General features: G+C 33.0%; 2 protein-coding genes and 1 pseudogene across 4 annotated transcripts; all 3 read right to left on the bottom strand.

Annotated features, from left to right (window-relative positions):
* Positions 1–7,982: 7,982 nt before the first annotated feature.
* On the bottom strand, positions 7,983–10,873 carry LOC110709548 (annotated as a pseudogene).
* Positions 10,874–11,981: 1,108 nt separating this feature from the next.
* LOC110709621 (serine/arginine-rich splicing factor SC35-like) lies at positions 11,982–15,909 on the bottom strand. 3 transcript variants are annotated; one of them, XR_002508996.1, is made up of 10 exons: positions 15,714–15,906; positions 15,536–15,614; positions 15,354–15,433; positions 15,133–15,199; positions 14,377–14,439; positions 14,067–14,276; positions 13,715–13,946; positions 13,461–13,633; positions 12,462–12,763; positions 11,982–12,363 (listed from the first exon to the last, which is right to left on the bottom strand). XR_002508996.1 is itself a non-coding variant. In XM_021887828.1 (8 exons), exons 1-8 carry the CDS (start codon positions 15,787–15,789, stop codon positions 13,628–13,630), a joined length of 798 nt encoding a protein of 265 aa, XP_021743520.1. In that variant the 5' UTR covers positions 15,790–15,909; the 3' UTR covers positions 13,299–13,627. The 3 variants fall into 3 exon arrangements, 2 of the variants coding, with proteins under 2 accessions (XP_021743520.1, XP_021743519.1); XM_021887828.1 differs by lacking the exons at positions 11,982–12,363; positions 12,462–12,763 and having other exon boundaries at positions 13,299–13,633; positions 13,715–13,931; positions 15,714–15,909; XM_021887827.1 differs by lacking the exons at positions 11,982–12,363; positions 12,462–12,763 and having other exon boundaries at positions 13,299–13,633.
* Positions 15,910–17,305: 1,396 nt separating this feature from the next.
* Positions 17,306–23,703, bottom strand: LOC110709549. The gene is made up of 6 exons (XM_021887767.1): positions 23,359–23,703; positions 22,119–23,242; positions 21,851–22,013; positions 20,945–21,108; positions 19,137–19,392; positions 17,306–18,272 (listed from the first exon to the last, which is right to left on the bottom strand). The coding sequence occupies exons 1-6, from the start codon at positions 23,701–23,703 to the stop codon at positions 18,168–18,170; spliced, it is 2,157 nt and encodes a 718-aa protein (XP_021743459.1). The 3' UTR covers positions 17,306–18,167.
* Positions 23,704–26,516: the final 2,813 nt, after the last annotated feature.

Raw genomic sequence — 26,516 nt, forward strand, 5'->3', positions numbered from 1 at the left:
TTATCAAAATATAAACTCAAAATTTATTTTAAAATAAAAAGATGAAATGATATACTACATACAATGAATAAAATAACAAATTTAATCACATACATACAAAAAAAAAATATTTGTTTTAAAAAATACAAATAAACCGTGCATCGCACAGGCTTCATCTAATTATTTTAAAATATCATATTACTAATAAATAAAGCTGGTCTCGCAGCCAGGCCACGAAACAGCGACACTTGGCATTCCAGTTTTTCGCTAAGTGTCGCGCCACTTGGAAGATAAATAGGTATTATTGTGACACATATGATGCTAAGTAAGCGATTTTTGGATACATTTTTTTAAGATAAAATTGTTACATAGTGTTTTATTATCGATAAAATTCTAATATTTCATATATACAAATTTAATCATAACTTTTAATAAATATCCTATAACTCAATTCTATTTTCATCATCAAATTCTTTTTAAAAATTTCTTTAAAATAAGATCCATTTAATTATAATATATTTAATCACAAACTTTTATACGTAGTTGGCCAAACCGTGTCACCAATTATTACAAGAGTTATTTCATTAGTGCTATAGGGGTTACTTAGTCAATGTTATAATGGTTACTCAATCAGTGTTATAGATAGGGGTTACTTAGTTAGTGTTAGAGGTTACTTAGTTAGTATTACAAGGGTTACTCGGTCAGTTTTATGCGGATTACTTTGTCCAGCTAGATGGTGTGGCTAGCCGCATACAAAATGTATTGTTATTAAATTTATTTAAAAAAATATAAGAGAATTAGTAAAATAATTTTAGTTTGGTAAAAATACTTTCAGTTCAGTAAAAATAATTTAAATAATAACATAGATATCTATTTACAAACAAAACTATAAAAAGTATTATTATATTAATATAAGCCATATGATGTTATATGTCTAAATATCCTACATTATCAGAACAATTTTTTTTTTTTTTTTGACAGGATCATAATGAATTATTTGACCGTATTTAAAGCTCAAGTAAAAATGTTATCTTAAAATTTTATCAACCATCTGGGCATCGCCCGGTCATAAAACTAGTATATAAATAAAGTAGGCATTTTTGGAGAGCATTCGGCGCGCCACATAGGTAATCTAATTATTTCGACCAATGATAAAAGAGATTTATATTTTATTTTTGAATTAAAAAATTATATCACCACCTAGGTAAAAGTAACGAGTTAAATTTGATATCTAAAATTTTAATGCCACGTAGATTAAATACCACACCACGTACATTAAAAAGCACGGATAAAATTATCATTATAATCTTTTTGGAAATAAATTTATCTTATAAATTAATGAAAAAAAAATTAAGTGGAAAAAATATAGGAAAAGATAAATTTATTAATTCCATTTATACAAAACTATAATGTATGTGTGCACTTGATCATGTATTTTATATAGGAAAAATTATCTAGAGTTTGATAACCTTGTCAAATCACATGTATTTGATATCACATGGTATCTTATACAAGTAATTTTTTAATATGTTGTATTTATCAACAATGGTAAGATCACGTGCATTATAAGATATCATAAGGCCGTGCATTATAAGATATAAGAAAAATCACGAAAATAATACTTAAAATATACACAAATCTAATATTATATCACTAATAAATAAAGCTGGTCTCGCAGTCAGGCCACAAGACAGCGACACTTGGCATTCCAATTTTTCGCCAAGTGTCGAGTCACATAGGCGACAAATAAGTTTTATTGTGATACATATAATGCCAAGTAAGCAAATTTTGGATAAATTTTTTAAGATAGAATTGTTGTGTAGAGTTTTATTATCGATATACTTCTAATATTTCATATATACAAAATTAATCATAAATTTTAATAAGTATCCTATAACTCAGTTCTATTTCCATCATAAAATTCGTTTTAAAAAGTTCTTTGAAATAAGATCCATTTATAATATATTTATTTTATAAAATTAATAGAGAATTAGTAAAAATCAGTTTTGATACGTAAAAATAATTTTAGTTTGGTAAAAATACTTTCGGTTTTGTAAAATTATTTAAGTTCAATAAAAATAATTTTAATTCAATAATGACATAGATATCTTATTTTATACTATTTGAATAATCCTTTTTGATATATTAAATATCATATCATATCATATCACTAATAAATAAAGCCAGTCTCGCAGTCAGGCTACGAGACAACGATACTTGGCATTCTAGTTTTTCACCAAGTGTCGAGCCACATAGGTGACAAATTGGTATTATTGTGACACATATGATGCTAAGTAAGCGATTTTTTTATAGATTTTTTAAGATAAAAATGTTGTATAGAGTTTTATTTCACTATACTTCTAATATTTCATATATACAAAATTAAACATAACTTTTAATAAATATCCTATAACTCGGTTTTATTTCCATCATAGAATTCGTTTCAAAAAGTTCTATAAAATAAGATCAATTTATAATATATTTAATTTAGTAAAAAAAATAATAGAGAATCAACAAAAATAAGTTTTAACCGGTAAAAATACTTTTGCTTTGGTAAAAATACTTTCAATTCAATACAAATAATTTAAGTTCAATAACAATAATTTCAAGTCAATAATAACATAGATATCTATTTACAAACAAAATTACAAAAAGTACATTATTCTATAAATAAGCGATAGAATATCGTATGTCTAAATATCTTGCATTATCAAAAGGGATTACATGACCGTATTAATAAATATTCAAGCCAAAAAGTTTATCCTAAAATTTTATCAACAACCCGAGCATTGCCCGGGCACAAAACTTGATAAATTTTTTTACCAATATCATATCATATCACTAATAAATAAAGTCGTTCACTGGAACTGTAAAATTAAATATACACATTATTAAATGTCAATGGAACTGTAAAATTAAATTACTCATCTAATTATGAACATTTAAAGCAACTAATGTTTCAAATGTGGATAGATTTAGACATTAGTAATAATCCGTTTGAGATTATAATTATTCCTTATAATTATTTTATAAGTAACCAATTAATGTAAGGATTTTTAAAACATAAGGATATATATTATGGAGGGAACTCGGGGCATCTCCCAGGGGTACGTACTAGTCACTAATAAATAAAACCGGTCCCAGGCCACGAGACAGCGACACTTGGCATTCCAATTTTCCTCCAAGTGTCGCGCCACGTAGGCGATAAATAGTTATTATTATGACACATATGATGCTGAACTGATATCCATTAGCCGAACTGATAAGTTCGGGTACCCGAATTTTCAAATCGGTTATCGGGTACTCAATAAGATATCCAATAATGATAATTAAACTTAATAATGTAGTTATTATGATATCATTCAACACTAATTAACAACAATACCACATGATCTTGACCAAATTTTTTATAATATTACTAATCATTCATATTATAAATGATTATGAAGTAAAGTAAGAGTTTAGATTTTGGATAAATAGATTTAAGTAGGAAAAAAAACAAAAAATTGCTTATCGGATCGGATTGGGTAACCGTTAATTTTAAAATGATACCCAATAACCATACCCGATAACAAATTATCGGATCGGGTACTCAAACCGTTATGGTTATCGGATCGGGTACCCTAATTTTTAGATCGGTTAAGGATCGGATTTTTGAGTTTTGGGGTTTTTTGGGTAGTTTTGTTCAGCCCTAGTGCAAAGGAGTGTCATGTCCAAAACAAAATAAATAAAAGACTGGCTAAGAATTAAATGTGGTAAAGCCACACCTCTAAATAGCTAAAATATCATATAAGTTAAATTTAAGGGAGGATCATGAAAATTGGTAACTATATTGTCTTGAGTAGGTCCATGATTTGCCAACCACTTCGCGGACAATAGTAGCTCCGATACGTGTTTTGCCAACCTTATTTCTTTGTAATTCTTTTTCTTTGAAAAAGATACTATATATGTACTGTAGTATACTGTGTACAATATCATGCATCAATCGATGCAAGTGATATATGATCTAAGAATTTAAGAAACATTATTCAACTCTTCGATCATTTAAACAAGTGGTTAAGGAGGTACAACTTTTCTAAGTATGATATAATTTCTTTCTGATACGATTACTTTCTAAACCAAGTACTCCGTAGGGTGTATTGACATAACTTACTAACGAAGCAACCTTGTCAACTAGGATTGATCAATCCCATATATGTATATATGATCTCATTGATCAAATGAGGTACTTTAGTAAGTTATGTCCAAGGGGCATTTGGGTTTACTTGAACAAAATGTATGTCTCTTTTTTTTTCCCTAAATATAACTTAATTATCAAGCTAAGCTCAAGCCTTTTAATAAGTTAAACTACTTTGGTAATGAGTAATGACACAATAGGTCCACACCCAGTCCCTAGCTAGCTATCTCTAACAGTGTAGTGCCATGTTGTCATGCTTAGGGAAAAGGAGGTGAGAAACTTCGAACCCAAGCTTGGGGTTAATGGGGTATATACAGGAGGTAGAATTAGACCCTATTCACTTCATCTAATTTATACTAAAATGAAATTATTTTAACTGATTAAAACTTATTTTGTTGATTTTTTTATTGTAGTTGTTCTTTGAAGTTACTGATTTTCATTTATTACTAATTAAAAATTATTTTTATTAATCTAAAATTATTGTTACTAATTATTATTATTTTACGGTGAATAGATCTCCATGATCAAACATATCCCAACATGCATAACTACTATTGTATATATTCTTCAATTTTTTGTGACTATATATTATTCTCATCTCTAGAGGTGGAGTACTCCTTACATATTATATAATTGTACGGAGTATGTAAGAAAATAAATCTATGTAAATTTTTATAAGGAATGAGATGTATTACATCATACAAGCGAAACATCAACAAATAAAACTCAAAACATTATCGATTTTGCAAATATATATATTACCATGATTTTAAAAACATTGGTTGTTTAAATTAAACAAATTTATCCCCTACATGGAAATAATATAACATGGACAAGTACGTGATCTGAATTTTCCAAATTAGCTAGTCTTCCTTCAAACTAACTTTTAAAAAAAACTATGTGTTGCAATTTAAACAACCCATGTCTCTTAGGTTTTCGACTCCATCCACATATTTTCAATATTCAATCACATTTCTCTTTTTCAAGGGAATTCAATTTTTATAGAATGAAATTATTGTAAATCATAGAGTAAGTAATACTTAGTACAAAAAATAGTACTCCTTAGTGTCATAGAATTTAAACATCTAGAAAAGGAAGAAGTAGATGAGGGAGATCCCTAACCCTAACTAGCTAGGGTTTGACCACTCTATATATGTTAATTAAGGTACAAAGAATGAATTCTTGGTTTCTAATTAAAACTCGGCATTAAATAGAATTCCCATACACCTACTTCAATTCATCAACTCTTACATTATTTTCTTTGTGTAGGGTTATAATAACCTTCGGTTAATAGGCATGTTTGTTTTATATTGTAAGTTTTCATGTGTAAATCCGTGCAATTTCTTACGCCACCCGAGTTACATGCATGATGCATACATACGTATTACTTTGTACTTTTTATTTGTTTCATGTCTTATTGGCCTAGCAATCCAGACATGCGATGTGTGTGATAAACATGCTTCGGAATATAATCAAATATTTTCCTAATACTCATAAAAATTTCTGATAAAAGCGTTGAAAATTTAAATATTATATACTAATAATTTCTCGAGTTATACTCGGGTTTCTATAGTAATGAAAGATTGAAAGTCGATGAATTCAATCACGAGCACAATTCATATGCGTAGTAGGGTACTACGGTAGTGAGTAAGGGAATGATTATAATTACATTACGAGTAGCTAGTATAATATTGAAAACAATCAACATTATAATGAATTTGGGAATAACCAACAATATAAATAAAGATGGACTCCATACAGACCCCATGATGACAAGTTGGTTATTATTTGAACCATCTCTTCATCGTCTCTTGTATAACCAATATAGATGAACAAAACTAAACTCGTTTTTGGGACTTTATAAGCATATTTATTTCAAACCAATTCATATGACCCCGAGGGGCACCCCACACATTCAGTTCAATTTTGAAATTTTTTTCCAAAATCAACCCAAAATTGTTGTATAGCCTTCAGTTTTGGACTTTTTTGAACACGAGGAAAAACCATGCCGAGATGCTTCCCATAGACCTCAATATACCCCGAGAGTCCATTAGGCTGGGTGGAACCGTCCACTTTGCCTTTAAACTACCAATTTACTCAATTACAACTTACGTCAATTTCTTTATAGCTTTATGAAAACATATAATGATCATACCTTTATGAAAACATGCAATGATCATATATGATTCCAAACAACATTATATGATCTCGAGATGTACCTTGTAATACGTATCTAGAGATTTTTCGACACTAGATCCTGAAACTCCGAAATTGGTCCAAAATGGTGAATTATAGCCTTTATTTTTGGATTGTTTTGGACTTTTCCGTATTCGAAAAGGAAAGAGATCGAGGTGTTTCCCATGCACCCCACAACACTCCGGGAAGCCATTTAAGTGGTTGGAAACTTAGAACCATCAACTTTGCCTTTAAACAGTGCTGTTTTGCATCGGTATACGCCTCCTTGTATGGGCTATAGGCTTTTACAAGACCTTTATTTTGTCGACTAATGGTCGTGTATGGGCCTAAACAACATTATATGACCCTAAAATACATCCCATATTGTTTTGTGAATCTTCAATACCAGATCTCGAAACCTCCCAATTGGTTCAATTTTGTGTATTATATAGCCTTCAATTCAAATTTGACTTTCATAGATCATTTTTTGACCTAGCAAGATTAAATACGTAGTATCAAGGTTTTGCCTAGGGTTCCCAAAGAGCCTTGAGAAGTTGAGAGTCCCACTTGCTGCCCTGAATACTACCAAACAATCACTTATCCTATCAACATTTGGTGTTGTAACATTTTTAAGCTAAACATATTGAAGAATTTCTTTGAAAAAAAATTATTAATAATTTTGTCAAAAATAAATGGTCCACATACACTTTACACAATTAAGTCATGGATAGACCCGTTAATTAGCCCAGCCCGATTGTTCCATTGACGATCAGCCAATAACAAATGACCGTCACTCGGAAGAAATTTGGTGGACCATCAAACTCATGTTGAGTTCATACAGTGTGTTGACTGACCCATCTTGGCCATGTTGAACAGCAATTTTAAAACACAAAAATTGCACTTCTCATTAATTCTTTTCATCCAAAAAATGCTTTCAAACTCGGATTTCCATATTTAGGAATCCAATTTCAAAGCAGCTGGACCATCTTCATCATTTTAATAAGTTGAATTCAATATTAATTGTTGAACAAGGACTTATTGTCCTAAGACTTTGTTAGTCAATAAGATTGAATTAAATGTCCAAATTATTACTTACAACTCTTTTTATCAATTTTTTTTTTTTTTTTTTTATATATATTTACTTCTAAATAGATAATGATAATTGAGTGAGTGCATGATCTTTTGGAACATATTAAAACATCATAACTAAGAATTGGAACACATATTTTTCAGCAATTGATAGGCCTTATTTATTTAGATGATGACTTTTATCCTGTCAGACATTCTTATTTGATAAGACCAATATGACGTTAGCACATTCTTATACTAACCTATCATTTCAAGTTTCGAAGATATTAATGTCACATAGAGGTTTTACTCTACTAGTATATGTTTTTTGGAAATTAAAAGATAAATTATGTTAGTAATCAAAGTCTTGATATCTCATAATAGATTAAGGCTATTATTGGTCTGATAGAAAGCCATTTCTGGAACTGGTTCCAATTCAACAGCCTCAAGGTTGATATCGCAGAATTAAACAGAACATGTACTACTATGAAGTACAATTAAGACAGCTTACTATTAAACTAAACTTTGTTGTCTTTGTAAACAGATCGTGATTCACTAGCACTCTTCCATAATAAATCGCGTATTAAGGCTCCTGCTTGACGAACTTGTGCCAGTACCAATGTTGGTTCCACACAATATGCATAGAATCTAAAGGTATACCCTTTGTTTCTGGCAAGAACAACGCAATAAAGATGGTCTTTATGACAATCCAACCAGCATAGAAGAAGAAGGCACCGAATTTGAAGCAGCACAGCATTGATAAAAATGTTTGTGAAAGTACAAAGGTGGTGGCAAAATTAACAGCAACGCTTATGCTTTGGCCTGTTGGCCTAATGTTCAATGGGAAGATTTCACTTGGCACAAGCCAGCTTAGGGGTCCCCAAGACCACCCGAAACCAGCTGCATAGATGCACATGAAAACTAGCACTAGCACCGTGTTTCCCTTGGATATGTGTTCCGTTCCTGATATACCTGTTGTTGCTGCTAGAACTCCTGCCACTGTGATCTTCAGGATGGATAGATAGAAATAGAAAACTAGACATACTCAAGTTTATAATAAAAATTCCATATTTTCTGAGCTAATATGACATTAAAAGATAAACTACACTGCCATCAGTTCTCGTATATGATTGTTTAATTCACATAGTTAAAGGTATCCTTTAAATGTTAATGTTCAAAGTGGCCTGTGAGTATGATCTTGGAACTGTCTATAATAGACATGTGACTTACTAATTCAGGATAAATGTGGTAATCATTGACACAGGTTCATTTCAAGAAGTCGTGTTACATTTTCGTTGAATTGGACAGATATTATAATTTTTAGGCCAAAGCTGCACACAATGAGGTGGTCCAAAACCATGTAGTGATGTAACTATATTTTGAAACGGAAGGAATAGGTGGTGTAAATTGAGTGTATAATGTACCTGGAAAATAAACATCTGAACACCACCTTCCAGGAACAAGAACCTTCGACCAAATCGATCAACCAAAAAAGTGGACACAAGTATGGAGCTCAGATTAACAACGCCAGAATGATTGCAGCAATTAAGGCAGAGTCACTACCAAACCCAATAGACTGAAACAAGACAGGGGCATAAAATGCAATGACATTGATCCCAGTAATTTGTTGAAAGAATGGGATAAGAATCGCCAATAGTCTGAAAGGGCTCCTCTTTAGCTGCTTTGGTTAACTCAGTAGCCTTGATGAGCTCCGCAAACTCAGCTGTTACATCAGTATTATCCCCTCTTGCCTTCTCTAAGGACTTCTCAGCCTCCTCCATCTTGCCTCGTTCCACCAAACTGCTGGGGGTGTCAGGAATGATCAGAACTCCTAGGATCATTATGGCTGCTGGGACTGCTGCGAAGCCTAAGGAAAGCCGCCATCCCCAGGTTTTTTTTTGCTGTTGCATAATTAATGCAATTGGCTGTTACCACTCCAATGCCTATGAAAAACTGAAATCCAGTGTTGAATGCCCCTCGCCACTTTGGAGGTGCCACCTCTGATAGATATAATGGTGTTGCCTATGGTATAAGGCCATGATTTTGAATTACAATACTTAAATGTTATAGTCGAAGCAAATAATGATCAGATTATAATTGTAATGCAGGGGAACCATCTTTTTCAAAAGAGGATTCTTATTATGCTGGTACAACAATTAGTTACGTACTCACAACAATCATATACCATTTCTAGTTTATGAGACGGTATTATGGGAACATCCCACATAAATTAAAAAATTAATTACAAATATGTGAATTACGAAACTTGCAAGAGCTTTGTTTTGAGGGGAATAAAGGGTCTCTATTAGTCCCTAATCCTCAAAATTAACAAACAGCATTAGCTCGAAAGGCCACCAAACACACTAATTTTTAAAAATTATGCTAACCTGATTCGTAAAACCAACACCAAATCCTAGCAAAATGCAGCCAATGATGAGCATAGCAATATTTTGAGAAGCACCATTTACAGCAGCACCAAGAAGAATGGTGCAGCCACTGAGCACCATGGTGAACTTGCGTCCAAACTTTGCAGTAATACGGCTGGCCACTAGGGAAGCGGCTAATCCGGCTATGTAGAGAAAAGATGTGAAGGATGTCAATGCTTGGCTATCATACATACAGTACATATTTGTTTTGGCATCCCCTGATTTCTCCAGTGGGAAAAACTTTCTTAAGAACGGTACCATTGTTGTTACTCCCCCTGAGGTACAAAAGAAGGAAATTCAAGACATTGTTGAATATTCGATTATTTTATAAGATAGTTGAATATTTGAACTTGTCTTCAGTCATGTAAATTCTCTAAAATATACAATAAGTCAGCTAAATTGATAATTCAACAAAGGAGAACCATATCTGTTAATCATCTAATCTCATCTACCAGTCAATCAAAATTACTAGATAACAACTATTAAGTTCAGCCAAATGACAACTGTTTTCTTTTGTTTTCTCCTTTTATTCGTGTTTAAAATGAACAGATCGAGTGAACACACATCGAATATTATCTTTGTTCAACTTCAAGTATGCAAGAACTATGCTCAATATATACTGTTAAAATAAAAATGGATTAGCTTTATTGCTGAAGAATGATCGATACCTGAAATGCCAATATCATAGCCGAAAATGAGTCCACCAGAGGCAGCAACAGTACAGGTTATCACCACAGCGGCTGTTACCTGCCCACCTGATTCGCCTCGAGCTCAAGGGCCCCCTCTGTCTCCTACAAAACTTCCTCCTGCCATTTTCTTTTGGTTCTTTTTTGAGCTACTTCTCTATATTCCGTCTACGGAAGAGAGAACCAAAAATAGGAAGAGAGTAGACTAATGAAAGTGAAGTACGTAAGAGCACAAAGGAGGAACTTTACAAAGGTGGAATTGAATGTCCTGATGATATATTAGTGAACGTGGTACCAAAGGATACACAGTCAATTCAGCTGTTAAAATTCTGTTCTAGACTTTGTTTTTGGTTTTACTACTCACACAGTCACACACTTCTTGTGCATGCGTGAAGCGCAATAGAGGAATTTTTTTTTTTTTTTTTTTTAATCTGTAGTCATTTCACTCATTTGCGCCTGGAAACTTTAGGACAACAAATTTTCCCAAATTGATTCTCCGTTTATATCTAGTTCAAAATTGACACCACCAAAGGTTATACGAAGTAATATTCAGGAAAATTCAAAAGGTTGTCTTGTTTAAAAACAACCACTTAAAAGATGTCTTATTAATAGCAATTTTTCCTACTCGTAATTTTTATTCATAGAAACCTACTTTCCATACTTGCATACCGAGAGACCTTCATTTACAACGTCTTGATTTACTTGGTAAGTGATACTTAGGGGTGAAGATTACTTACCCTCTCCGCTCACTTTAAAGCACCTGGCCCATAAATATTGAACCAAAAAAACCGTAAGCTCTAAGTGTATTTTGAGAACAAAAACATCCCCATCTTGTTTAAGTTTTTGAGATTCAAGCCATTCTACTGTGAATATGTGATAGTAGCTCCTCCTAAACTCTTATTCGAAGGAAAAAAAAAAATTAGGGAGCAAACATAACTACGAAGTATTTGTTAAGTAAAAATATGAAACATTAAATTGCTTACTAGTAAATGATTTTAATAGTGCATTCGTTGATAATCTGTTATGAATCTTATGATACCAAACGCTACTACGTTAGTATAGTCCTGCGATCCTCAGGCAAAGGGGAATTTTAGATGATAATGTAGGGAAGATTGAATTCTTCCATTCAAGTTAAACCACGAAAAAATGTCTGGGAGACTTGCAAAACAGGCGTGCCATATTTAACCATAACACAAGTACATTATTCATGTTAAACAAATTCGCATTTGGCTAAGATAGCATAGATAGCCAGATTGGCTCAGTGTACTGAGACAACCACCACAACTGGAATAACAAGGACATCAAAGTCACCTTCTAGTTTGTCTCGACCAACTCTCATTGTGCTTAAAACTTGCATCATTTATTCAAAAGAATAATAAAATTGGTTTAAAGCTAAGTTTGCTTCAGTACCCACAATTTCACAATTACTTATTGGGTTACATTTAACATATTGAATTTGAATCAAAGATGAGAACGCAAAATTCTCTTAAATTCCAATGTAAGCAAGGAATACTATAAACTTTTGTTTGTCAATTGCTGTTAACATATGGTACAAATTTTACCAGTGTAGATTGACAAAATTATGCAATTAAACGCGACCAAGTAAAGCAAACCTTCCTACTAAAAAATATCATCAGGCTTTAATAGTAAATCAAAATGGAAGACAACAACGAACTACTCCAAGTTGATAGCTGAAATCAGCAAGGGAATCAAATGCAGGAATTTAGTCATCAACCGCGAAAGGCAAGGCAATAAATCAGGTGCTGCCAGCAGCAAGTCAGCATCATTCATACGATCTACAAACGAATTGCCTATCAATCTGTCATCTACGGCCACAGGCTCACACGAACCACTACAGTCAAGAGCTCACAGGCAATGACAACAGTACTAAACAAAAAAATGGACAGCAACTTGATGCAAGCAGCTAACAGAGATGCAAGTAAAACTTACGTATAATCAGCAGGAAAATAAGCAATAAAGCAGGAGCCAACAGCAGCATAGGCAGGGATAATTGATCTAACGAACGTATATCTATCCCTCAAGCAGCTAGAGCAACGAGCTCAGGAACACAGCTACAATCACGAGCTCACATGCTCTAGTGTAGAGAGATATAGTCAAAGTAATCAGCTGCATTCAGCTACCATGGTCCAAGGTAGGGCATTGATTCATCAACACCAAAACTAAAACTAGCAATAAATAGGGTGAGCAGCTACAGCAACGAGCTCACGTGCGCAGCTACAGCAGTTCACGTGCTGTGATATAGTGAAAAAGATTAGCTTGATTCTGACCTAAGCAACTCTAGAAGTTAGATGTTTTCAGAGAATAAGACTAAAGGAATGAGGACATGCAAAGAGATCTATTTGTACACCACACCATCATCCATAGTTTATATAAAACGGAAAAAATAATTAATGTAGCCATATTTATTATTCAAACAATAAATAAGGCTACTACATAAAATACCCAACAAACATGCACACAAGTATATTTGCCATCAAAGGAGGCAAAAGTTCCAAAAACATATGAACTTACGAAAACCTAATAGTTCAGCATTGAAGCAATGCTAAGAAAATACTTATGATAGTATTTTGCGTGCATTTCAACAGTTTCTGCATATACGCCATCACTGGATCTAACAGTCTCTGAATTAAATCATAATTTCCAGAGAGCAGACCACAATGCAGTCAACTCTCAGAAAGGCCAATTCAAAACAAAATAAATCAACAAAATTAGATGTCAAAACACAGCAAGTACTAAAGTATCTTAACATGAAAGGAGTATACGAAATAGAAAAGGAGCAGGCTTAAAGATATAAACAAGCATAAAAACACCACAAAATAACACAAGATAATCTTTAAGACTAACAGACCATCCAACCACCTCAAGTTCTATAACATAATGACAAATAAACTGCTCATAGAGCTCAACAGCCAAACATCAGGACCATACCAAGAAAAGTTGATAGGAGCATGGAATTCAACTAAGAAAGTTCTAACTTTGAACAAACACTTCAATTCAAGTCAAGCACTGAACAACATGGACATGCAAAAGGCTCTCCGGCAGACTGAGCTGGCATTAGAAGCATTGATCATAGCATTAGTCGAGTGCAGCGACCTTTACTCCTGAAAAAGCAAAATCACCATTACAACTTTCATAAAAGTTTAAGCTGACCAAGAAGACAGATATATTGCTGAAAAACTCACATCTACATCAGATTTGCGGGGAGACTGACTACGAGAATCAGCTGGTCGCCCACGTGGCGATATACTCCTAGTAGCTGGTCGCCCACGTGGTGATGCACTTCTGGGAGCTGGAGATCGCTCCTCACGAGCACGTCCATTAGGACTTTCATCCTTAGGAGATGCCCTTGGTGAGGGGCTTCTCCTTGGTGAGGGGCTTCTCCTAGGACTGGGACTGGCTCTACGAGGTGAGGCACTATCATTATAAAAATAACATAAAATAAATAAATAAATAAATAAATAAATAAATGTCAGGTTATATGGATGAAGGAAATATAACAAAACTGGATAGTGAAGACAAAGGTCAACATAGTACCTTCCATATGATCTGCTTCGGCTTCGCCTCTCATCATCATACCTCCCTTTACCATCATCTTTGCGACGGTCTGGACTTCTACTGTAGCTCCTGCTGCTTCGACGGCGGTAATCTTTCTCCCTCCCACGATACCTGTCTCTATCAGACCTGTCTCTGCTCCTACTGCGACTTCTCCTTCTATAATCTCTGTCCCTGTGGTCATCCCGATGTCTAAAAGCAAATTTATTATACGCATTAGATTATAGCATGAATAACAATAACTTAGGAGAAAACAAAAGGGACAGATCAAAGTGAGAATCTTGTTGCTCACCTAGGACGAGGGCTTCTTGATCTTCCCTTTGTCTTGACTGGCTCTAGTATTCTCCCCTTCTGACTGAAAACAAGAAAATACAAGTCCATTAGAAATGAGAACTAATTCTTAGCAGTACAAGCCACTCCAAAAGTTGCATGACACTATATGTTGGCAAGTAATAACAATTTTTTCAAAAACTATGAGCGCAGTACATGTCAAAAGGAGGCTTGAACTGATACAAAGCAAATCCAACACCACGACACGAATGCAACAAATTATGCACTTCCCTGTGTCTATATTATCCTGATCTACACTATAGGTAAGAATAAATAGAGCAACACTTCTTTTCCTATGTGGTACAGGAAAAAGGCCAGGATTAAGAACAATGATATATTCCCCTCAATAATTAGAACCAAAACTAACAAATGAAAAGAGGCCAATTTAGATTAATTCAAAAATCAACTGTACCCATCATATCTCAGGAACTCATTTTTGTTTTACGTTTAACAGTATAGCACTGATGAAACAAAGAAAAACTATATGGAAAGGGAGAAACTTGAAGTGGCAAAACAATACACTTGTCTTAAGCAGATTACCAAAATACTCGTATTTTGAATTGTTACTCCATATATAATTAGTTCACCATTGAATTAAGCATAATACATTGTCTACATATAAGCAATTTAACTAGAGGATTTCACACAAAAACAACATATAGCATCAAAAGACCCAAAAAAACCAATGAAAATCAAACAAATTTGTGTAATCACTCACATTTTCTCAGCATTAGGACCATATTTTGCAAACTGAACCATTATCTCTCTGCCATCAACGACCTTGCCTGCGCATTGAACCCAATTGGAGGAATAACACGATTATTTTACAATTAAAGGAGAACCCAATTCCAATTCTTCTCCCAAATAAAAGAATAACAATTCAATTTACAATTAAAAGTGAAAAAAAAATGGATAAATTGGGAAAAAATAAAAACCAACCATCAAGCTTTTCAACAGCTTTGGCAGCTTCATCTTGATACTTGTATCGAACAAAAGCAAACCCACGAGATTCACCAGTTCTAAAATCAAATCAATCGACAAAATATCAATAATCAACAAGATCCCCATAAACCCTAGAAAACAAAAAAAAAGGAGAGATTTAAGAGAAAACCCTAACAAACCTGCGGTCACGAGGGATGAAGACATCGACAACCTTGCCATACCTATCGAACAAAGGGTACAAATCATCCGCAGTAGTACCTGTCAAAAATTTAGAAAAAGATCAAGAATTAATCGATTAAATTGAGAAATTAAGCAGGAAAAAAATGGAGGAGGAGGAGAGAGAAAAGGGGGAAATACGGAAGGTGATGTTGAGGACGAGGAGAGAGTAGGTGTCGCGAATGTCAGGAGGACCAGCTCTGCCGAAGTGCGACATTGTTAAAGGTGAGTGCTGCTGCAATTTCCTGAGGAGAGGGAAAGTGAAAAGAGGGGGCGAAGTGTGTGTGGGTGTGCAGAAGTGAGGTGAGAGGGGAGTAGTAGGGTTGTGATGGTTTGGGACTTTGGGGTATAAAACTTGTGAACGATGACTGATTGACAGCTAAGGTACTTTTGATTTTATTTTTGTTTGGACTGATTTTCCCCTTTTGATTACTTTAAAAAAAAAAAGAAATAAAATACAAGTATTTGTGTGAGAACACGTGGGTTCTCGACTCTATGATTAGAACTGATTCGTATTCGATTATTTGAATTGAATAATTTGAGTAAGCCTGAATGTATAAGCGTAATTGCCGTAATCAAATAGTCAAAATTTGGACATTTGGTTGTGTTTTGTAACTTATAGAGTAATACTTACCTTTATTGGTTATTTTTAAAAGTAAATGATATTTATTGTACAAGTAAAAACTTACAATGGAAATATTAAGTTGAATCATACTATTGTATAATTTATTTAATTGAAATATTAAGTCAAATCATATATTAATTACACCGTACTGATTTGTCATTCATTTTTAAACTTTTGCAAAGTGCTCGTACTAATTAATGAACGTTTTTTCTATTACAACTCTAAGAGTTTCACTTAGGTATAGCATAAGGCAAAAGCTAACGAACGGCTCGGGGGCGTTGGATAAAATAACTAAAAGTAAAAATATTAACTTGAAATTTGACCAATCAAGTTTTATCACTTTTCGCGACTATACATTAATGGAGCTCCGTCAAGAAAGATGCAAAAATATCTAAAAATTATTCAGGAGCAGTTCAGAAGCGATGTCATTAGTTTAGAGGTGTTAATTACTTATATTGAAAATTTAGATCTCTTAAGAGATAATTTTAAGTGTCGAATGACTATTATTATTTAATGAAATCACGCCTCCCTATTCCCTCCCCCCCCCCCAAAAAAAAACAAAAAAAAAACTTGAAATAAAAATTAATTACATCGATCGACGCGTGATTTTAGCATGCATTTTCAAATTAATACCATTTTAAGAACTATTTTAAAGGGTTATTTAGCGCCCTCAAAATATGACAAGACTAAAGTAACATTATCCAAGCAATCTGTTTCCAGCTTTGGAAATTATATTCCCTAGTATTTGTTTTAATTGTTCTCTATGACTTGTAAACTTTGGGTTAAATTTTAAAACTTTACATATCAGAAGAATAAAAAAGTCTCTTTACCAACACTTATAGAATTTAAGTTTTCTTAAGCATTACTTAGGGACAAAAGTAACATAATTTAGAAACGAAAGTAACATATATTTGCAATTTATAGTGATAAACTTTGTATAAAAGGAACTGCACTACTGCAGAGATGAATGCATGATAAAGAGCATTTGTAGTTAATTGTGAGTAACATTAAAGAAGTTTACTTAAAAATTGTGGCACACCACATCATGAGTCACAGATCCTAGATACATGACATACAAAAAAGATTCGAGGAAGTATTATTGAAAGATTATATAGAGAACAACTCTTTATAAGAAGCATAAATACATAATAAATCCATTTTCTATCATAAGATAGCCTTGAATAACAAAATCATGTAGTAAGATCCCGCGACCACAAAGATAGACCGTGGACGGCTCAACGGTGCTCATATCATTTTACCAAAGCTACATGACTCCTCTACTCCATTCGTCTAAAGAAATGAGGCAGTATATACTGTAAAATAAGTTCAATGTGAAAATGGTTGACCTCGTACTTGGGACGTACAATGACAAAACCAAAATAAAAAAAAAAAAAAAAAGGGTAGTTAATGGAGCCCATCCATAATGATGGTTACAGGACTTACAGCATTATATTCAACGTACTAAGCGCCATATTATGGCCCTCAAGTACCTAATATAATATACAGTATCAAGTTGGCCATGCAAACCATATAATATCACTACGTTCAACGTCAAAAAGACTAAATTTTAGCTTGAAAATGTCACAAAAACACACATTTTTACAACCCTAAAAAAGACTTGTTCATTGTTTCATGAGTAAAAGAAAATAGTAACTAAAACTTCAGCCTGCCCTGAAGTCATCAACAAGAAAAGCAGCAGCTAAGTAAGCTCTGATCTATACACCTCAAATCTTTCTGTCTGAGAGCAGCAAAAATTCCTTTACACCCGAACAGCTTCATGGGAATCAGGGATCCAAAAACGACGATGTACATGCCCATGAGACCATGAGGTCATATAAGATTTCTCTAGCTAAAAAGCTAACACGAAGCGGATTAATGTAAGTAAGACTCACAAAGTTTGGTTATTGTAGAAGTAACAAACAACATTCTTTACTGCAGAAAACAACACACAAAAAAGCTTCCTTCTCATCTCACTTCTTCAGCAACCCTCGGCTGAAAATCTTCTTGCCGTATGGGTTGGTACGTAGCATCGAGTGAGATCGAACAGCTGTAGCAATTGACTCATAGAGAGTACCCTGCAACAGAATTTTGCATAAAGGGACATTTAGGACATCATACAGACTGAAATGTAATTTTAAAGTAGTTATTCTAATGAACAGCTAGCACTGTCAAGAATACTGACTATCAAACTGCCCCAGGCTGCAAATCTCAAACCTAAGAAGACTAGTATGAAATGCAAGAAAATTAACTAACACTTACAGCTCCAATGACTCATGTACAACATGGTACAAAAAAATGACATAATAAACAAAGCAAATCATCAGATATCAACAAATAATAGCTACTCAGCATAATTAGGCACGAAATGTCCTAGGTAAAAACAAAAGGTAATGCATCCAAATATGTGTTATTCTTCATTAATTCTTGATTACCATTATCGGTCAGTATCATATAGACATGGGTATGTTTCCAAGTGGAGATGCATTATCTTGAATATTCATGTGGAACAATTAGTTTTTTAATACCAAAATACAAACAAGATTCGTTACCATTTTCTAATATTATTACTTCATCCAAAAATAATCATAAACAGCAAAATAGAATTGTGAACAAAGGAGGAGAATCATCTCACACAATTGGTACGTATCAGCAAGATAATATCCTTCTTCAGCTCACACTAAACAAATAATAATCATCACCCCATTTCATATCCATTTCATAGTTTTCCTGTTTCAAATTCTCACTTAGTTATAGCAGTTCACCATCTAAATTTACCGCTATCCTTAATTTCTTATTAATGCAAAATCACAAATTACAATTTGGGTTCCAAAACCCTGAAATAACAATTCACTAATTAAGCATGATATTATGCTACTTCATAGATGAGCGTAACATGAAACAAAAACTAATAGTTAAGGAAGAAGCGTTTATAAGCAGACCTTGGTGTTTTCAAGTGCTGACTGAATGACATAGTTAGCATAAGGATCCTGCACAAGTTGCTCAAAATGAGAAACTGATAGCAATTCATACACAATCCTTGCATGGCTTTCCTCATAAAACTTGAAGCATTTTTCAACCACGTGGCTGCTAAATTTCTGCATGGAGAGATGCACAAAGTTCCCTTCTAATTGAGAAACCAGCTGTGCTGCCGCAGATGGAATTTTTAGCTCGAGGATGTACTGCACAACATAGTTTCTGAGATAGAAGACAATATTAAAGTCAGAAGGCCAAAAAAATGTGACAAAAAGGTTCCCATCACTAGTACATTTAATTCATAACCTATAAATACTATATTGAAAAATTGAGCATGAAATAATATATAACCATCTAAAATGAATGCCCCTCTTATATTTAAGTCATTGCATTAGGCATAGCTCTTCTTCAGACAAATAAATACGAAGTATAAAACTTAAGGTTCCCATCACAGATTTCAATGGAAGAGTGGATTTATTATAGGACAAAGAGAGAACAGCAATATGTAAAAAGAGCAGCAGCTTACTACTTTACACTACACCATTATATCGTACAAAAAAGTCGTTATTGACAAGCACAGATACCTTCAGTCAAGAATGACACCACTGTGCATACCAATTAAGCAAAATCGAGCTTTAAACTAAGCTTTAAATTAAGTCAACCACTTCAATAAATGTACCAAAGAAATTCTACAAATCACAATGATCCAAAAACTCTTAACCTTTAAACCTTTCTTTGTTCCCTCACATGATAAGAACAAACCTCAAAAAATACATCACAATGCTTTCACAGCATATCCACAACATACAAAATGAAAACATGTAAAGTAATATAAGCATCAAATCCTATAATTTGATAGTTTTCATATAAGCAAATTGAATGTACCACTATAAAGGCCACGAGATAAGCTACAAACAAACAAATTGTTTTATGGCCCCCTCCTAATTATACTCAAACCTCTAAAGTGGCAAATGCAAATCACACATATATGCATATATAAAATGACTAAATGAGTTATAAAATTACTCAGATTCCCCTCCTACAGATCTCCAGTACAACAGACAAGATATAAAGCTGTAGGAATATGAGAACAAGCTCATGACGTTGCAAAATAATTGAACCCTTATGAGTACATATGAGCTAGCTTCAGCAAACCATAAAAACTTTTATACAATTTTAATTATAAATTTAAAACTCCCCTATGCCCTACCCTGCAAGCCTAAGATGTAGTAAAGCTCATACACTACAGACATGCACTCATAGAGAAAGAAACCTCAATAGAAAAAATTCAAAGCTAAACAATATTGTTTTCAAATAACTACACCTGGAGAAACAACTCCAAAGAAATTTCCATTCAGTAAAAGCAAATGGATGATAATTCAGATTCAAATAGACATGAAAAGAAATATATATATATTTGAAAGTCTTTTATGATAGTATGCTCAAGCCATCAAGGAAAAGGTTAAATTTGTTGAGCCTAAATGTGAGTAGTAAAGTACTTGTAGTAAACAAGGCAAATACTTAAAAGTGCTTGATGAAATTTATTCATGAAAGTAAATCCGCTATAACAATAAGTGATATTCATGACGGCTTCTCCTCTTTTTTCAAACATAAACAAGGCAAACCTGAGTGCAAATGTCCAACAAATAGATCCGCATAACATTTTATGACGAGTAATACTCAATACCAATTTGCATTAACCAGAAAGAGCATGTCTTTAAGTGTATCTGAGCAAGAAAAGTAATTTTATGAATTCCACAGTTCAGATTATTACCCAAAAGGATCTTGAGCAAGAATAAGGCCATTGCTACATATTTGTTCTAACAACTTCTGCCGATGTTCACCAGTGGAGTGAGAAATACAACGTTGAAGAACACAACACCCATGCCGATGAGTAGCAATCTCAACAGAGAACTTTGCAGCCGCATCAAAGATGAACTGCCATGTAAAAATAATGTTAAATGGAGAAATAAGTGCAATAAGACTAAAAGAGTAATATAGCTCCAAACAAAATTCACTCTAGTAATGAAGAATGCAAACAACATTTTCACAAACTAACAGCAACCGGATATACTAATTAGACAAAAATAATTAATATTAATGACATTAACTAGAAATGGAAAAATGAAAGTAATAATTTAATGACTAACATTGTGTAAGGGAAAAGCTCCATGAGTTAAAAAAAAAAAAAATTATGGCAAAAAAAATGAAGCTGAAACTTAGATCAGTTGTTAATTAAATCAATCTTCTCGTCTAAATGATACGGTCTCCCATTTTAACAATGCAAATTCTTAGACTACATGAAAATGTGATCAAACCACCCCTTCTATATGACTATATATCAGGCAACAATGAAAACATGAAACAGTAGTACCAATCCCCTAGCAATTGTAGAAAGTGAACACTAGCTCCTTGACATGAAACAATGATTTGGCAAAAAATCAAACTCTAGTTTCATCAAGTAAAGTGCAACAACAAAAGAGCATAAATTCTGTGACTAAACAAATATCTTTCATCAATAATGTACATGCTAGTCGCAAAAAATTTGAAGAAACAAGCAACTGATGGAAAATAACAGGAACCAGCAAAATAAGAGTAAGAATGCTTCACTCAATTTTGAGCAGGCTATAATCTATATTAGTCACATAGTAAATCTTGTGTATTGTTAGATGACAAATACCTTATTATCATCACTGCTAAGGCATTGCAAGCAACGCTGGACAACATGATTCCCATTAAGATCCTTAATAAGATCAATAAATCCTGGTTCAAGAGCTCGAATAACCAATGAGATCTGCTTCCTTGATTTAAGGCTCTCGATCAATTTCTGCACCACTCGTGTACTGAAACACAAAAAACCAATCCCAGTCAAAGGAAATCATGGGAAAAAGTTCATAAATAATACTAACAAGGAATGATCAACTATTCATTATGTTGAATAGCAATACCCATGTGTATTCAAAGAAATTTTGACAAGTTCTCCACGGTTTTTGGTCACCACATGTACAATCCTCATTCTTTGTTCATCATTGCAGACATCCAACAATTTCTGGATTAGATAATTTCCAAAGGAATTCATCATCAGCTCAACAACATGGTCAATAATTTCATTAAAAATGAGTTGCACGTCTTCAAATGACCCTTCATCAAACTTCTTCTGCAGGAAGCGACAACCATGTTGATCTTTTGCCATGTGATAAATCCTACCCCGAACCTCAACCAATGACTTATATAGAGCCTGCAGCACCAAAGGATCAAAGCTAAGCACATGGCTACCATTTTCACAAGCTCTTTCAGTCTGCAATGGAACATTAAGTTCAAAGTTCCTCTCCCCAATGTTTTGCACTGTGTTACCACTAAGCAGATTCTTCGTACGACCACCTAATTGACAATTCTTACCAATTGCTCCATTAAATCCCTTATCTTGTAAGATCGAAGTCCTTTCAGAACCATAGGACTCGAGATTCCTTGTCCTTCTCATCAAAGTAACAGGCAAAGGACGCTCCCTTTCTTCAACAGCCCTCATCTTTTCCCTCATTGAGTTATAAAATACATTTCCCCTACTTAAACCCTGCTTAGAATACATTAACTGAGAGGGATCGACGGAACTTAGGCTACCCACATTGCCAGGATACTGCCGTCCATATTGCTCTAACAAAGCTTCATTCAAACCAGGCTTATTATACATAGACAAATTCTGTGAATTTCCCCAAGGATTCAACATCTCCTTGCAGCCATCCATCACATGAGGGCCATATCCAGACTCAAACATTCCATTACCATACCCTACATTTTCACTTGGAATCACACCTCCATTACTGTTACATTCACCTCCCCTCGGAATCGAAACATTACCTCGAAAATCACCACTTCCATACACAGGCAATGGATCACAATACTTATTTCCTCTAAGTAATGGTACACCACCATTCCCATAACACTCATCTCCTATCTGACTCATCCCTTCCAAAGGAAAATTAATCAAATAGTTATGATGACCATGCATAGCAGCATAACCTGAATTCGACCCGAACGAATCGGCTAGATTACCCCCTCCCTTAATCCCCCCAATCTAAAATCCTTAACACCCTTCTCATCTCTATACACAGAAGATTGAAACCCTCCCCCATTACCAGAAAACCCATTACTGTTATATAAACCCTCCAAAACCCCAAAATTCTCAGTTACATTACATTCACTCCCCGTAAAAACATCTGAATCTCTATGAAATTGTCCAACAACATCAGAATTTCCAATACTTAACTTCTGAAAATCTGCTGTTAAACCAAGCTCATCCACCATTACCCCACCACCAACAACACCACCATTGTTAACCCTTCTATAGTAAGAAGAATCTGGTATATTATGACCCACATAAAATTGATCTACAAAATGGGGTTTTGGCGTTGAAAAACGTGAATGATCAAAAGGGTTTACTGATGAAGAAGATGATGATGCTGTTGATGAACCAACAACAAAATCAGGAAAACAAAACCCAGAATTTGCAGAAGATTGAACAACACCCTCGTACATTTTTTGATGATAATAATGAGATTCTTCACTAGAATAATTATTATCAAATTCTCTTTCACTTTTCTTCATCTCAGATTAACAAACACCCCCCAAAATTACGCTAATATTCAACAACAGAGTAGGAACAAAAAAAGCGAAATATATAACAAACCCAAATAAAAAAAAAAATTCAAAAAAAACACACACACACACAAAAACAACAAAACCCCAGATCAAAATTTCAAACAAAAGAGACAAAGTTTATAGAAAAATACATGAACATGAAGGAAGATTGATGGATATTTTCTCGACGCTTTTTTTTCAATCTGTTGATTGAAATGAAAAAAAAAATAGCAATTTGAGAAAATGGGTTTTTGATTTTTGAGTTTTTTCACGAATTTAGCCAAGAGTAGTAGTACGGTCTGTTACTTCTGTGCACGCTCACGCCATTAAAATGAAGAGTTGAGAGCGATATTTATATGTGTGTGAAATATGTGTATAATTTTTATATTATAAAGTATTTTACAAACGCTCACACACATTGAGAGAGATCACTCAGAGAAGGGTGTAGAGAGAGTGTGTGTGAAGAGGAGAGAGAAAGGAGGGTTTTAGAAGAATTTATATAACTATTGATTTTAGTTATTAAATGGGGTTTTAACTGTATTTATAAAATTAAAATGGGGTTTTAATTTATTTTTATATTTCAATTAAGTTTTTTGTTGACCATTTTACTATGATTTCGGTTACATAATGTACCCAAATGTGAGATATCCTTTTGAATACAATTACTTTTCCTTAGTTTTCTCACTTTTGATTTATCTTTTTATTTGTCCAATTTATCTTTTTGTTTGTCCAATTTACCCTTCCTTTTTTTTTATGTTATGCACAATTTTCAATGTATATTTAATCGTTTTATACATCATATTATTTATTGATTCTTTCCCCCGCAAATAACGTATATTTATAATCACTTTGTACTTGTATTAACTCCGCTCATGCATAATTTCATTCAATTTCATATACTCCGTAATACATTACTACTAAGAATTATTCCTAAAAGGCTAAAACTATGTGCAAACTCACTTGATATAATATTAAGGAGCATACGACTATTTTAATCAAATACTCATAATAGGTGTGAGAAGGAATAGTAAGCCCAAAGGCCAAAAGTAAGGCGATATACAATTGATAATCAATAAAACTATATCAAAAACTCAAACTATTCTAAAACATTCTGAAATTGAGTTGTGTGAAATTATTTTAAAATATATGAATGAATATAAGAAGTGTCCAAACTATCATTGGACTTAGAGGGTATAAAAATCCTACTGCCATCACTTTTTATTTTCCTCATTTTCCTTTTGGGTATCTTAATTACTCTGTTTTATACTCGTAAAGAAATATGAACGATAACTTTTAAACTACCTAAATTGCCCTTAAACTAAAAGTCATAAAAGAAAATCCAATATGAAAATAGAAATATAATCAATATGAGTATCATAGTTGCATTCTTCCAAAAATAAACAAGCCCATAGTAGAATAAAAATCAAATCAAATACTACTAATATTATTACCCATATAAGAATAATAATATAGCTCATATGCAATCAAAGATTCTTACAGAATATCATACAAAACCTCAATAAATTTTCTATCATACTTCCTCTCATTTTTTTTAATTGCACAATTTGTGATTTCCCGCCTGCCTATGCGTAATTTTGATAATCAATATCTTTAATTATAGATTAGTGAAAACTATAAAAAGTTGAGAATTGAAAATTAGAAATCAAGATGAATCTAATTAAATCCCACATGACTATTACAGATAAATCACAAAAGATAGTCCAGGAATAATGTGTGAAAAATGCGTGCAAAAGTTCAACTCGATCACTTACTATTTATGTTGTCAAACTAAAATAACTTTGACCACATTCTTTAATCCATACAATAAATATAAATTAGCATGTGAGATCTTATTAGATTCTCCTTAATGTAAACTCTCCAAACAACTTTTTATAATTTTCATTTACACATGTCCGAAGATATTCATGGTAAAAAATACATATTGGAGACTGCACAAATGCAAACTAAATCAAAGTTTTACGAACGGAGGGAGTATATTATTTGATTTAATTCTTGGAATATTGCAAACATGGTTACTTATGTTTATTTCATTCGTTTTTGTAAGTGTTACTCCATTTACTTCCCCTTGTGGCAAAAAAAACTGCATTTTAATATTATAGATCTCTTCTCTCATGATCCTCACTCAAACCCACTACTACTTTTGTTTTTTTAAATGTTTCCTTCCTCTCATATTCTTACATTTCAATAAGCTATTGACCCCAATATTTTTCTTTTAAAATATGTCAATTACCCAACATATCTCTTGTTATAAATAATTCAATTAAATTGTCTAAAATTATGTGTCGGTCTGATTATAACACTTTAAAAGAACTAAAGCAGTATTATATTTTAATTTTATGAGTTTCCCTTTTAAGTCTTTTTTTTTAAAAAAAATTGAAGTTTCTAAATTGTCATAGAATTTTGGAAACCGACTTCTTTAGGTGAATATTGTATTTTAAAAAAAATTATTTTATTAAGCTTTTAGGGCGATTTAGGTGATTCAAAAAGCTTATATAACAGATATCAAAATCAAATTTAAGTCATTTTTTTCCCAAGCATTATATAGTTTCCAGTTTTGTTTTATTTGCACTTTTTTATTTTATTTTATTTTATTTTTTAATTAACAACCTTGTGTCCCTGTTCATCAATGTGAACCATATCCCATCTTACTCATTTTCTACACATGGCTTATAATGTAAATTATGCTCTAG

The sequence above is a fragment of the Chenopodium quinoa genome, unplaced genomic scaffold (genome assembly GCF_001683475.1).
Source record: "Chenopodium quinoa cultivar QQ74 unplaced genomic scaffold, ASM168347v1, whole genome shotgun sequence".
Lineage (NCBI taxonomy): Eukaryota > Viridiplantae > Streptophyta > Magnoliopsida > Caryophyllales > Amaranthaceae > Chenopodium > Chenopodium quinoa.

Coding starts and splice junctions, on each gene's coding strand:
- LOC110709549 (XM_021887767.1), bottom strand. CDS start 23,703: ATGTACGAGGGTGTTGTTCAATCTTCTGCAAATTCTGGGTTTTGTTTT. Junction 22,014..22,118: donor ATTTCTTTGAATACACATGG/GTATTGCTATTC, acceptor TTTGTGTTTCAG/TACACGAGTGGTGCAGAAAT. Junction 18,273..19,136: donor CAGCACTTGAAAACACCAAG/GTCTGCTTATAA, acceptor ATTCTGTTGCAG/GGTACTCTCTATGAGTCAAT.
- LOC110709621 (XM_021887827.1), bottom strand. CDS start 15,789: ATGTCGCACTTCGGCAGAGCTGGTCCTCCTGACATTCGCGACACCTAC. Junction 15,615..15,713: donor CGTCCTCAACATCACCTTCC/GTATTTCCCCCT, acceptor AATTTTTGACAG/GTACTACTGCGGATGATTTG. Junction 13,947..14,066: donor CGAAGCAGATCATATGGAAG/GTACTATGTTGA, acceptor TTATAATGATAG/TGCCTCACCTCGTAGAGCCA.